This window comes from Thunnus thynnus, chromosome 3, assembly GCF_963924715.1.
Source record: "Thunnus thynnus chromosome 3, fThuThy2.1, whole genome shotgun sequence".
Lineage (NCBI taxonomy): Eukaryota > Metazoa > Chordata > Actinopteri > Scombriformes > Scombridae > Thunnus > Thunnus thynnus.
Genome location: NC_089519.1, coordinates 11,459,887 through 11,474,184, shown reverse-complemented (window position 1 = coordinate 11,474,184; position 14,298 = coordinate 11,459,887). Strand labels below are relative to the sequence as shown.

Genomic DNA, 14,298 nt, shown 5'->3' with positions numbered 1-14,298 from the left:
AAGGTATTTTTATATATTTCTCAAGAACCACTCATCCAAACAACTTCACATTTGACGCTGCACTTAAATCTCGAGCAATACATTCACCAGGTATGAAGTAGATTGGATGAATGGTTTTTGAGATATGTGAAGGAGAAACATACACACATACAGACAGACAGATAAATTCCTTGCTTTATATAGAGAGATGTAGTGAGACTACTGCAGTGCCCATTCAAAGCGTGCCTGTTCGGAACAGGCCGATTGCTTATTATTTCTTGAGAATCGCATATATATGTATCAATTAACAAATATGTTAATTAAAACAATAAGGATTTAATAAATTAAATGGAAACTTCTTTTTTTTCTTGGTGATACTGTTAACAAGACACAGTGGAAAGGAAAAAAAAAAGACAAATCAAGCAAATAGACAAACAAACAAACAAAAGTAATGACAAACAACAGCAATGACAACATCATATTACAATGAAAAAGATAGTAAACGTAGAGAGCAACTAAGCAATATGGATTGATTGTGGGAAAAGGGAAGGAGGGGTGAGTGAATGAAAGTGAGAAAAAGAGAGGGGGGGGAAGGGAGGGGGAGAAAGAAAAAGTGAGAGCGTTAATAATTATTATAATAATAATAATGATAATAATAACAATACAACAATATATAGTAATAATGATAATAGTCTTGTTTGATAGTATACTGTGGCGGCGGTAGCGGCAGAGGCAGCCACAATAACAGCAAAATGGGCTGAATAATTAGATATTTATATTAATTTATATCAATTTATATCTATTTGAGTTTATATCAATTAAATTAAATTAATATGACTATGGGGGGTGAAGCCAAACACAAAGAGCCCAAGGAGGGGAGGACACCATCACCCTAACACATGACAACCAGCCCCCTAGCAACACAGCCACAGCCCAGGGACCAGACCAGCTGAGACCAGCTAAGGGGTATTCCTCCTATAGTATTTGTTTGTTTTGCTTCTTTCCCCTTCTCCTCTCTCTGTCTTTTGTTGTTTTTTTGTTTGTTTGCTTGTCTGTTTTGGAGACGGCCCAAACCTAATCCAGCTGGACCGCTCTCAGACCCTTTGGGAGAGAGTTTGTCCAGTGGAGGTGACCACAGATTTTTTTACTATAAGAGGGGTAGGGGTGGAGGTACCACAGCCAGCTACCGCCCGCCGCTCTCGTCAAGAACCGCGGCCATACCACCGGAGGGCAAAGAATCGGGAGAGGCGGGCGCCCCCCCGCCCCACGCCCCACATGGCTCCACCACCCTGCAAATATGACATTACCCGGACTTACGACAACAACAGCAGTAATAATGATTATGATAATAATAATAACATCAACAGCAACAACAACAATAATAATAGTGTAAGTGATAATATCTGGAATAACAATAATAGTGATAACAATAATAATAGTGTAATTCATAGTATCTGGCATAAATGACAATAGTAGTGGTAGCAATAACAACAATAATAATAATAATAACAATAATGATAAAGATATTTAGTTTCTAAACAACAATAATTAGCCTATTATGATACATATTGATGATATATATGTATAACTGAAATGAGAGGGAGTGGGGAGGGAAGAAGTAGAACAAAGAAAGAAAAACAAACAAAAAAAGAAAGAAAAACAAAACAAAAAACAAAACAAACAAGAAAAAAAACGGAAAGGAAAAGTGAATTAAATTGGTTGTTATTGGTTGGGTATGTGGTCTGATATGTGGTCATGTATGTGGCTCTGGCTTTGGTTACTGATTTGGATTGGATTCTGGGTGTAGTTTTAGGTGATTAATGAATATGTTCCATGTTTCCTCAAAGGCTGATATATTGTTTGTTTATTGTTTGTTTGTTGTTTGTTTATTGTTTGTTTGCAAGCTGTTATTTTTTCTATTGAGATGTGTTCTGAGAGTAAATTGGTCCAGTGAGTGATATGGCAGGAATGTTTGGATTTCCAGTTTTGAAATATTATTTTCTTGGCGATAGTTAGAGAAATCAATAACGGGTTTTTGTGTTTAGTTGGGATTGTGATATGTGTCAAGTCTCCCAGCAAGCAGAGTGATGGGGATGCTGAGATTCTGCAGCCCAAGATGCACAAGAGTTTTTCTGTGACTGTCATCCAAAAAGAAAGAACTGGCTGGCAAGACCAAGTGGCGTGAAAATAATCATCTGTGTGACCCAAGGTGCAGTGTGAACAGATATCTGTATTAATCAATTCCATTTTAAACATTTTCCCTTGAGTGATGCATATTCTGTGGATGGTGTTATATTGTATTAGTTGTAAATTTGTATTGGTAGTCATGGAGAAGATGTTTTTACTAATTTGTATCCAGAAATCGGGGTTGGGAGATAGAGCCAGGTCCTTTTCCCATTTTGAGGTTGGAAGTGTTATGGAGGTGTCTGTCAATGAAAGAAGTTTATAAATTTTTGAAATTATTCTTTTGGAGTTTGTAATTTTAAAGATTTCTTCGCTTAGTTCGGAAGGCTGTAATGTGTTATTGGATATGTTGATTTTAGATTTAATAATGGATTTTAGTTGTTGGTATTGGAGGAATTGGTCTCTCCCAACCCCATACCTCTGGATAAGTGTATTGAATGATATGAACTGGTTGTTTTCAAATAAGTGGTGGAGGTGAGTGATTCCTTTTTGGTGCCATGATGGAAAGTGAACAGAAGTGTTGTACAGCTGGAAGTCCGGATTGTGCCAAATCGGGGTGAACCTACATGGTGCTAGTGATGATTTGGTGATTTTGTGGGCTTTCCACCAGGCTGTCAGAGTTGAGATTGTGATGTTCTTGTAGTAGTCTTGTTTCTTGATTGATTGTGGTAGGAATGGGAGGTCTGTGAGTGAAGTGGTTTTACATTGATTTTGTTCTATCTGTAACCATGGTGTACTGTAATTATCTTTATGGATCCATTTGAGTAAATATTGTACCTGATTTGACAAGGAGTAATGAGGGAAGTTTGGTGCTTCTAGGCCGCCCTGTGATTTTGTGCTCTGTAATGTTGAAAGTGAGATTCTTCGTTTTTTATTTTTCCAGTAGAATTGAGTTGCTAAAGAGTTTAAAGTTTGAAACCAGTTGTCAGTGGGGGTAATGGGAAGTAATGAAAATAGGTAGTTGATTTGTAGAAGGGTTTTCATTTTAACTGTTGCAATGCGTCCAATAAGAGTAAGTGGTAACTTGGTCCAGCGTTTAAAATCATCTTCTATGTTTTTCAGCAGAGGGGTGTAGTTGAGGTTAAACAACTCTGACAGCCTGGAGGAAATATTAATGCCTAAGTATTTGATATTACCAATGTGGAGTGGGAGAGAGGGATCTTGGGCTGCAGAATCCCAGGCATTTGCGGTCAAAGGTAGAATAGTGGATTTGTTCCAGTTTATTTTATAGTGTGAGATTGAGGAGAAGTTGTTGATTATTTTGAATGTTTCTTTTAATGATGTGAAAGGATCTTGTGGGTGTAATAATAAATCATCCGCATATAAGCGGAAACTTCACTAGTGAGACTAAATTGAGGTTGAACCGTAGACGCAGTTTATGGCCTTCCATTGGTTGACTCTGCTGCCAATCAAATGTGTCTGTGCTCTTATTGGCTAGTTTTACTGCCTCCGTCTCTGTTTTTTTCTCCTGTGTATGATCGTTCTTCCCTCTTGGGCAGTTTAACTGAGCATGTGCCTTTGTTCCACTCAGCAAGTCAGAGCCCAGAAGCTTTGCCCCACTGCGATGTGATGGTGTTTATATCAAACAGCCCCCGCTGTACTCACACACGGAGCTGAGCTGCTCACTGTTAGCTTGTTTATTTAAAGTTTATTAAACGTGTGATGTGTCCAAATTGCACCAAAAGAGCGTCTGTCTCCACAGTAAATCACCTCTTGAGTGTTTGATGGTTGTTTATTTGTGCTTTAGAACATAACTGCCATGAAACAATCAGAAAATAAAGTTGTATTTCTGTCATTCATGGGTTTCTCTCTCTCAGAAAGGCTTTCCAGCCTGTCTCTCTGTTGCTTGCTTGTGCTCTCAGCTCGCTTGCCCTCTCTCTTTTTCTCTTGTCTTTTTTAAAATGAGTTGGGAAAACCCACAACAAAGCCTAACTTTTAACATTATCAAATGAAGAGAGATGTCATCCCCTCCTCTCTCTCTCATGGCGGGGTTGTACAGCTCTAATCATGACATGCAGTCACAGAGCCCAGAAGCCCTGCCCCACTGTTGCAGAGCAGAGTGGCTGATCGCTTGTTTATTCCAAGTTTATTAATATTGAAAGTGTTGCGTGTCCAAACACTGCACTTGTGTCCCCAGCAATGCACCTGCCAAGTGTGAATTAGATCGGATGAACGGTTCTCGAGATATGGGAAGTACACACATACATACATACAGACAGACAGACAAACAGACAGAGATTCCTTGCTTTACATTGAGAGATATGGAGAGATAAATATGTTCATTCCATGTTAATCCTGCATCAAACCACACACCCAAAAATCATAAGACTTTCACTTGTTCTAGCCTTTTCCCATATTATATTTTTTGTATTATATCTTTATCTGTGTATCAACACCTCTCTTTCTAGTGAATGTTGTTTTGGTTTTTTCAACTGAAAACTTGAATCCCCACAAATGACCATTTTTCAGCCACGTTAACTGCCTCACGTAGTTTTTCCCATAATATGATTAATATTCTTTACCCCTTTCCACAAGGCGCCGTCATCAGCAAACAATGACCGTCCAATATCACCCTGAACTTGAGAAAAAAACATCATTTATCATAATGGAAAAGTGTATTGGGCCAATGACACTGCCCTGAGGAGTACCATTATCTAATATATATCTTCCTAATAAAGCTGTCCCAATTCTGACTTGATTAAATCTATCGAATAAAAAGTCTTTAATCCAATTACATGTTTAACCTGCTATTCCTATCATATTTAATTTGATCATCAATCCCTCCTTCCAAACCATATCATATGTCTTTTCTTCATTAAAAAAACTGCTATTACAGATTCTTTATTAATTTGTGCTTAATCTCCGTTTCTTGAAACATGACAGGGTCCATGGTTCCTCTAGCCCTCCTAAATCCACTCTGATGAGGTGATAGAATTCCTCTGATTTCCATATAAAATGCTCATCTTTCTGTAATCATTCTTTCCATTATCTTTGCTACATGCGACATCAGTGCTATTGGCTTATAGTTCATTGGACTTGATGGGTCCTTCTCTAGTTTCCTCATCACTAAGCCTCCTCCATGTTTCACAGTAGACATGGTGTTCTTTTCTTTGAGGGCTTAATTTTTTCTTCTGTAAACATAGGGTTGGCGTGACTTACCAAAAAGCTCTAATTTTGTTTCATCTGTCCAAAGCACATTCTCCCAGAAGGACTGTGGCTTGTCAACATGCATTTTGGTCCAGTCTGGCTTTTTTGTGTCTCCCTCTGAGAAGTAGAGTCTTCCTCTGTCTTCTACCATGGAGCCCATTGTCATTCAGACAGTGACAGATGGTATGACTTGAAACTATTGTACCTTGAACTTGAAGATCAGCTTGGATCTGTATTGAAATTTTCCTTGGTCCTTTGTCGACCATTCCACAATGTTCAATCTCGGGCCAATTTTCCTCTTGCAACCACTTCTGGAGATGTTAGCTACAGTTCCATGGGCCTTAAACTTCTTAATAATATCGGCAACAGTGGTCACAGAAACATCAAGCTCTTTGGAGATGGTCTTATAACCTTTACGTTGACAATGCTTGGCTATTACCTTTTTTCTAATGTCTTTAGACGACTCTCTAGTTTTCCTTCTGTTTTTCATGTTCAGTGTGATGCACACAGTGGCACAAAACAGCAGAGAGTAATTTCCTACTTTTAAATTAAACTAGCTGCATGAGTGATTGTAAGATTACAACACAATAGTCCCCTTATATTATCACTACTAATCAATTATTTCTTACAACTTCTAAAGAGTACCAGTAATTTTGTCCAGGTTATTTTAGAATGTCTTTGTAGAATAAGCATGAATTCATTTCATTTTCACAACTTGTTTGTTTTACTATCTACTTCAGGCAGACAAGGCAATACCTATTTAAAGCAGCTATAATCAATATTTTTATGTTAATGATGGATCACATCACTACTTGTATATAAAAGATGTCACTTATAGCAACAAACCAACAGGCAGTAATCACCCGACTGCAGTTCTCCTCAGCTCTAAGGAGCGATTTAGCATCTTTAAGCTTGTTGTTTTGGTTTTAAGACAAAACTTTATTAATTTGGTTCACTCTCAGAGCTCTCTTTGGTATTGTTTCAAGACACAACAGGCAGCAGCACTTGCGGAGAAAAAGCTCTGATAAACCCACTGTAGACAGATAAAGTTAGCAATTAGCTAGTGAACATAGTGGAGCATTTAGCAGCTAAAAAGTCAGATATTTCCCTCAGGATGAAGTTCATAACAGAGCTAAAAACAGATATCAGATGGTGGCCAGAAACACAGTCGCAAATTAATACTAATGGCACCTGTCAGCTCACATGTTCTGCATAACAACTCTGTAAGGTGATAATATACAGTCTGTACGCCAATATGATTACAGCCTGTTACTGCTGCCCCAAGTGGCCAAAAAAATCAGTTCATGTAGGTTTAGCTTGACTGGTACACAAATTACTCATAAATGTATACTTACATTTAGCATCCAGGACCATTATACATTTTGAAAGTGTAAATATCTGCAGCACATTAATTTAGAAAAAAAAATCTAACCTTGACAGATTTCTTGTGGCCAAACAGCAAATTCCTTCGAGCAATGAGGCTAAAGATGGGTCAAAAGTGTGTTAACATGCACTCTAGTATCCTATTTATGATGCAGTTTTTGGAGTATCCCGGTTATGTTTTGCGCCTGTAAACACCTGGGGCCTGTTTCAGAAAGCAGACTTAACAAACTCTGAGTCTAACCCTGAACTCTGAGTTGATGAACCCTGAGATGGGAAATTCCGAGTTTTCGGTTTTGGAACAGCTGATCAGAGTCAGTTCAATCAACTCTGAGTATGTTCACTCTGAGTTAAGTGTGTGCGTGATGAATGAAAAAAGCCATCATCAATGGAGCTCCAATACTACAAGTCACTATGGCAACAGGTAAGTAAAAGGCAGAGCCTCCATTTTAGTCCAGTGGATGTATAGATATTAATGCACATGTATGCGGACGGTGCACATTTATCTTTAAAAAATGAACCTGAGTCAGAGTGGGAAAAGTGCCAATGAGTTAACACAATAAAATTTTATTCAGTGTTGTCCATTAATTCATTATTTACCAGACTTACATTTCCTTAATGATGATAAAGTGGAATCTGACTGTGTATCAGGCTGCAGCTACATTACATTTTAAATATAGCTTTACTCTGACAGGGACAAAACACAGGAGGCAGCAACTGAAGATGAAAAATATAGTTTAAGATTTAAAAGATATATATGTCAAAGACATAGAGACATGACTGTAAGCTCACAGTCTGATCCAGTAATAATGTGTTTGGTGATTTTCACTTGAAAAGGTGTCATGGTTAAAATACAGTAGTTTTTAATATTTTAGATATATTTGTATCTTGGTCTTGCTCACTCATAAATATTAACATATAATCTCCAATATTGTAGGAATTATGTTCCATCAGTGTAACCAATCACATTGTGAGTGATAGAGATAGTTATTCATTGATCCTACATGTCTAAAGCTTCATACCGATATATTAAATTTAAACTGAGATTACACATTATGTGCAGTAAACATTTCATGTCAGGAGCTGCTCTAAAAAGTGACAGCTGTCTTGTGTGCACAAAGTCACAGTGTTATAACAGAAGGACATGCAGAGGTTTTATTCTGAGCTGAAACTGAATTCACACTGTGCAATATTTAAATATGAAGGCAAAAACTGCTGTTCAAAGAAATGACTGATGCACATAAAAGCGGTAACTTTGAAAAGTCCTTGAGTAACTAAACTAATATCCAACCAGGATGTTTATTCTAACGGACAGTAAACCTCCGCTAATAAATGTGCTTTGATACAGACTGAATCAATGAGGAAATTAAACAGCGTGTCAGGCTCTGTAAGAGGGAGGAGACAGAGAGAAACACAGGGTTTGTTGAAGAAAACCTTCTGGCAAGCAGGTTAGCTTCAGAGATTCGGTAACTGCAGAAACTGACCCCAAGTTTAAGTTAGCTCTGAAGCACTGAAAACCCAGAGTTTCCCTCATTTCAGGGTGAACAAACTCAGAGTCTTCAGTAAACCAGATCTCTGAGGCCCATTATCCTGTTCTCAGAAACCTGGATAAGACCTTATCCTGGTTTTGTGAAACCTGGATATGCTACCTGGAGTACTCTAATAGAAACCAGATTACTGTTTTATGTTAACACCTTATCCAGGTTTCTGAACATTATTTTTTGATACAGACCCATGTCTAATGGGTGGTGGAAAGATTATTTGGCAGGCTCTGGTGGACAGCAGTGTAATGCCAGGCAAAGCCTTCAAGCTCCCTTTCAGTGTCATGACCCAGGGCTCTGGTGGTCAATACCTCATCAGTGCCAGAAATAACAGAGACTTCCCATGTCCTACCCAAACAGGTGAGGGTAGGCAGCATTTCTTTGTTTCAAACGTTGTTAAATGACCTTATCGATGCCAAAATGTCTCAGATCTCAAGTACCTGTTCCTGCTGCCTGTGGCTTAGGGCAAAGTCACATCTGGGTGGAGTACCATGCACAAGTACAATGCAACTCCACAGTTAGAGAAAAGTAGCCACCCAAAGGTGTTACTCCACACCAATCTGCAAAGACTCTCCCCTATACATATTGAAATTTCAAGCAAAATCAAATGTGTGGATTGCTCAAAATAATTTCCTGTAACCATCCTGTAACCAGTGTATTTTTCTTTTTTCTCTTAACAGCCTTGGCTTGACAACTGGACAATATACTGATGCTACTTTGACCATTACGCTACCTGCCGACACACCAACAGGCACTGACATCACTCTCACTGGAAGCCAAGTCATCCAGTGGCTTTGACTCTAATTACGCTGTTCTTAGATTCTCTGTTGTTACCAAGTTAACCAGACAAATTTTTCTTCACACCTAGTTGGAAAAAGTAAATAGAAAGGCTTTGAAACATAGCTACAAAGCCAGCCACAAAGATGGCTATTGCAGATGCACAAAGTTATATACAAGTATCCTACAGATCTAAATTTTAAGTTTCATGTTCCAATTTCAAAAATCACTGTGATTCATGCATACATTTCCCATCTTTCTTTTTCTGTTCTGTCCAGATTACAGATTTTATTCAGCCTCTGTGTGAAGTGATTAGTGTACTGGCTGATGATTGTCCCCAAGATGTATCTCAGTGTAAACCTTTCCAGTGGGAGCTATCAGCCAACCTTACTGATGGAAACGGCACCGGGGTTAAGAGCATTTCCCTGTGTGAAGGTGGTGGAACCCTCCCTCACACCTCCCTGAGCTCTCCCATCATCCAGGCAAACTACAATGCCTCCTGCTGGTTGCAGATTGTTGAGTTTATAGCTGTTGAAAGTTGGCAATGTGGGCAAGTGCCATCACTCCATTGTACGTTCTGCTGGCCCTCTTGCTCTGACTCTGTCGCTGCCACTGTGGCTGTGCCTGCTGGTAAATGCCTCTGTACTAAGAACTTGAAGAGCTTTGGTTAGGTTTTCTAGTATCTCATGTCTATTCTCTGCATCAGGCATTGGACAGTAGAGGTGGACAGGTAAAGTAAATTTTTTACTCCCAAATATCGATAACAGTATATCAATATCAACCTAAAAATCCAGTATCAGTCAGGCTACATTGAATAGTCTGCCTTTTATGACTGTAAATGATTTAAAACAATGTGCTTCCACTCTGGATGGACATTTTCTACTGGTGGAGGTCTTCTGCCAAGATAACATGCATGCACTGGTTAAGAATTGAATACTAAATGTATACTTTGTCTATTATAAAAAGTAGAAAAATTCAGTTGCATTGCATGGATATTTTTCTCTTATATACTGTATGTTTATGACATGTCAGCCAAAATCTTGCATCGGACAAATATTTGGTTACCTGGACATTTTACTTTACTTTATTTTAATTCTTCCCATTCCTGTATTCTTTCTTCAGAGGTGCTAAAATGGGTATTGTGATTTGAGACGAGGCACGGTATCTGATCAGGAAACAAAATCAACACATGATCTAAACATAAACTTGGATGAACTTCCTTTTTAAATTATATTTAAACACTTGTCAATATGCATGTCAATGAACGTCTATGGACAGGTTACATTTATATGTCAAATAAATGTTTAATTCTTTCTTGCCCAAAGGCAACAAAAACCTCCTTTTTTAGGGAAACATATATACATAATATAAATATAAATAATATAAATAAATATTGATATGATATGTAGTACAACTGTCATGTGATGGTATTAATATTTGGCAAACAAATCCAATATTCTCAATATTCCCAGAAAATGCGCAGAAGGACTTTCTCTCTGCCTGACTGAATCTTAAAAGAACAGTTAGGGTCATACCCTCAGAGGACAGTGAACCTGTGGGCAGGTAGGATGGATCCCACAATCAGATTTAATTTAAAGTGATATGGCTAGAGTAGGAATTACTACTGGAATCAAAAGAATTATATATGAGAATCAGTCAGCGTGTAGTGAACACACCTTGTCACCAACAGTTTTCTTGAGACTACTTCATCAGATGATATCAGTTTGACTGAAAACTGTGAAAACAGAGTTGGTAGACCATCCAGAGAAACCACAACATTGTTTCAGGACAGAAGCTGCTGTTGACATTTCTAAATCGACTTTTAAATTACTTTAGGAGTAAAACCAAATATTCCACTTCTTCCTCTTCATTATACTGGAGTGGAAGAGGTGGAAATTGCAAATTTAAACCCAAACTATGTATAACATGGCTAGACACAAACTAGAGGTGAGATATGTTGATATTTATAGTCCTTTTACTGACAGATAATGCTCATGTTAGTCTGTTGTAAAGTAAAAGTAAAGTAAATCCTGCACTACATTATTGTCCTATATTGAAAAAGACTCCATACATGTTTTCTGAAAATTAATAACAGCCATTTGGCAAATCTTGGTCACAATTGATTTACAATCATTAATGCTTATATTTTTGTCACAGTAAACATATTCTGAGAAATTAATTGTGAAAAAAGTACTTACGTATCTCTGCGATGTTAAATATAAATTATCTGGAATATTTTTTTTCACTTGACCATTCTGCATTTATTGAATGCCTGTTTTCCTCAATGACAGGAACTAAAAAAGAGACATGTTCATTTGACAACTATCAAATCAAGGTCAATTCAGGATACGTACAGTTTCTTGTACAGTTGGGGTTTAGGTTTATACAAAATGAATAGGTCAGTATTGTCATACAGCTGTTCAAATGTAATTAGCACTTGGCAACAATCAAGCTACAAACATCTCTTAAAAACACAAAAAATGGATTCAATTAAGGACAACAAACATCTTGTCTTTTCTGTAATAGAGCACAAAGTTAGACAGAATGACAAAATGAAAATGTTTAACTTTAATGTGCTTCATTTCAACACAGTTGACAGCTTTAGCTGTGCCCCAGTGCTTCTCTATTTCTGGAACAGTGACCCATCCTTTGAAATTGTGTTTAGACTGAATACAAAGCAACGATTACAGATGACAAATGCTTGAGTTGAAGAGATGATTTATTCAAAGGTACTGAGGAACTGAGGCCAGGTTGTGTTTTCTCAAATTGTAAATGTACTGTATCGTTTTCAGTGAAAACAGTGCATTGAGTTAAAGACTCAACATTGTGAATGTACAGTCACATGAATGAGAAAAATTCACACAAACTGGACTTCCTGGTAAGTTACATAATCAGTCTGGCCTACGTCTGGTCTGTAGCATACAAGCAGTATAATCAACCCATTATTGCCATTTTTATAACAGCAGCAGTCAAAAGCAATGTAAAGAAAGAAAAAATCTAAACTCAAACCATTTACATTTTTACAGTTAAATAATACTGTCAATCAAATAATTCTTCATACATTTATGTATCACTAACTGCTGTCAAGATATGGTTGTGTGCACAGTAAAGCTTGTTTGCAACACAGGCAAATCATTAAAAACATCTTCCGCCATCATATAATCATACAGTGCTGCTTGAAAAGCTTGTGAACCCTTGAGAATTTTCTCTATTTCTGCATAAATATGTGATCAGATTTACACAAGTGCTTAAACTAGATAAAAGGAACCCAATTAAACAAACGAGACAGAAACATTAAACTTATTAATTTATTTATTGAGGAAAATGATCCAATCTGTGAGGCAAAAGTATGTGAACCCTTGCTTTCAGTAACTGGTGTGACCCCCTTTTGCAACAGTAACTTCTACCAAATGAATCCGGTACCTGTTTATCAGCCCTACACATCAGCTTGGAGGAATTTTTAGTCCATTCCACCTTACAGAACAGTCTCAACTTGGGGATGTTGGTGGGCTTTTTTGCATGAACTGCCTGCTTCAGGTCCTTCCACAGTATTTCTGTAGGATTACGGTCAGGACTTTGGCTCTGCCATTCCAAAACATTATCTTTCTTCTGCTCTAACCATTCTTTGGTAGATTGATTTGTGTTAGGGTCATTGTCTTGCTCTATGACCCACTTTCTGTTGAGCTTCAGTTCACAGATGGATACCTTGACATTTTCCTATAGAATGTGCTGGTACAACTCAGAACTCATAGTTCCATCAATGATTGCAAGCCGTCCTGGTCCAGAGGGAGCTAAGCAGGCCCAAACCATGATGCTACCACCACCATTTTTCACAGATGGGATAAGGTTCTTATGCTGGAATGCAGTGTTTGCTCTCCGCCAAACGTAATGCTTCTCATTCAAGCTGAAAAAGTTCAATTTTGGTCTCATTCATCCACAGAACATTTTTCTAATCGCCTTCTGGCTTATCCACGTGGTCTTGAGCAAACCGTAGACAGCAGCAGCGTTCATTTTGGAGAGAAGTGCCTTTTTTTCTTGCAACTCTGTCCTGCACACCATTGATGTCCAGTGTTCTCCTGATGGTGGACTCATGAACACTGACTGTAGCCACTGCACAAGAGGCCTTTAGTTTCTTAGACATTACCCTGGGGTCCCTTGTGGCTTCCCAGAATATTACATGCCTTGCTCTTGGTGTGGTCTTTGTTGTTCAACCACTCCTGGGGAGGGTAACAATAGTGTTGGATGTCTTCCATTTATACACAATCTGCCTGACAGTCGACTGGTGGAGTCCAAACTCTTCAAAAATGGTTTTGTAACCCTTTCCAGCCTGGTGAGCATCAAGAAGTCTTCTTCTAAGGTCCTTAGAAATCTCCTTTGTTTGAGCCATGACACACTTCCACAAACCTGTTTTGTGAAGCTCACACTTTGATAATGAAGACGCAGATTTCTCTTCTTTAAATAAGGCTGGGCCTCCCAGTCTCACACTGGATTGTCACCCCATTGATTGAAACACCCAACTCTAATTTCCCCTTCAAATGAATTGAATTGATGATCCTGGAGGTTCATATACTTTTGCCCAAACAAATATATAGGCTAACATTGGATCATTTTCCTCAATAAATAAACAAACAAGTGTAAGGTTTTTGTCTCATTTGTTTAATTCATGTCTCTTTATCTAGTTTTAGGACTTGCATAGAAATCTGATCATTTTTTAGGTCATATTTATGCAGAAATAGTGAAAAAGGATTCACAAACTTTCAAGCAGCACTGTATAATGTCTAATATTTGTTGCCAACATTTTTTTGCAAAAAGGCTATTTTGTATGAGATACACAGTTATACAAGTGTTTCTGTAGTGAACTCACATGGTGTGTGTTCAAAAAGTAACTGGTAATTATTAGTTCAAATAAATTATTAACCTCAAATTTACATTAACCACGTAAAGAGAAAAATACTGTTGAAATGCACATATATTATTGGCTTTTATCCTCATCCTCTCTACCCTGTAAAGAGCACACAGTGCCCCTTAGAAAATTATTTTAAAACAATAGTTCAACATCTTGGGAAATACGCTTATTTGTCTATTCACATAGAGTTACTACTCTCATATCTGTGTGTTAAAAATGGAGCTGGAACCTGGGGACCATTTATTAACTTAGCAAAAAGACAGGAAGGAAGGAGAAACTGTTGGCCTTGATCTCTTCAAAACGCCAACTGCCTACCAACATGTCTTCAAGGGGGCATATTATCCACATTTCCAGGTCTATATTTTTAATCTGGGGCTCTACTCT

General features: G+C 37.9%; 1 protein-coding gene across 1 annotated transcript in view; it reads left to right on the top strand.

The window, feature by feature from the left end:
• The window catches only part of LOC137179480 (von Willebrand factor A domain-containing protein 7-like), a 46,493-nt gene extending 37,843 nt beyond the window's left edge, over positions 1-8,650 (top strand). Inside the window, exon 16 of the mRNA XM_067584160.1 lies at positions 8,459-8,650. Within this exon, the coding sequence (XP_067440261.1) occupies positions 8,459-8,635 (177 nt within the window). The 3' untranslated portion in view covers positions 8,636-8,650. The remainder of the gene's footprint in view (positions 1-8,458) is intronic.
• The last annotated feature ends 5,648 nt before the right edge of the window (positions 8,651-14,298 follow it).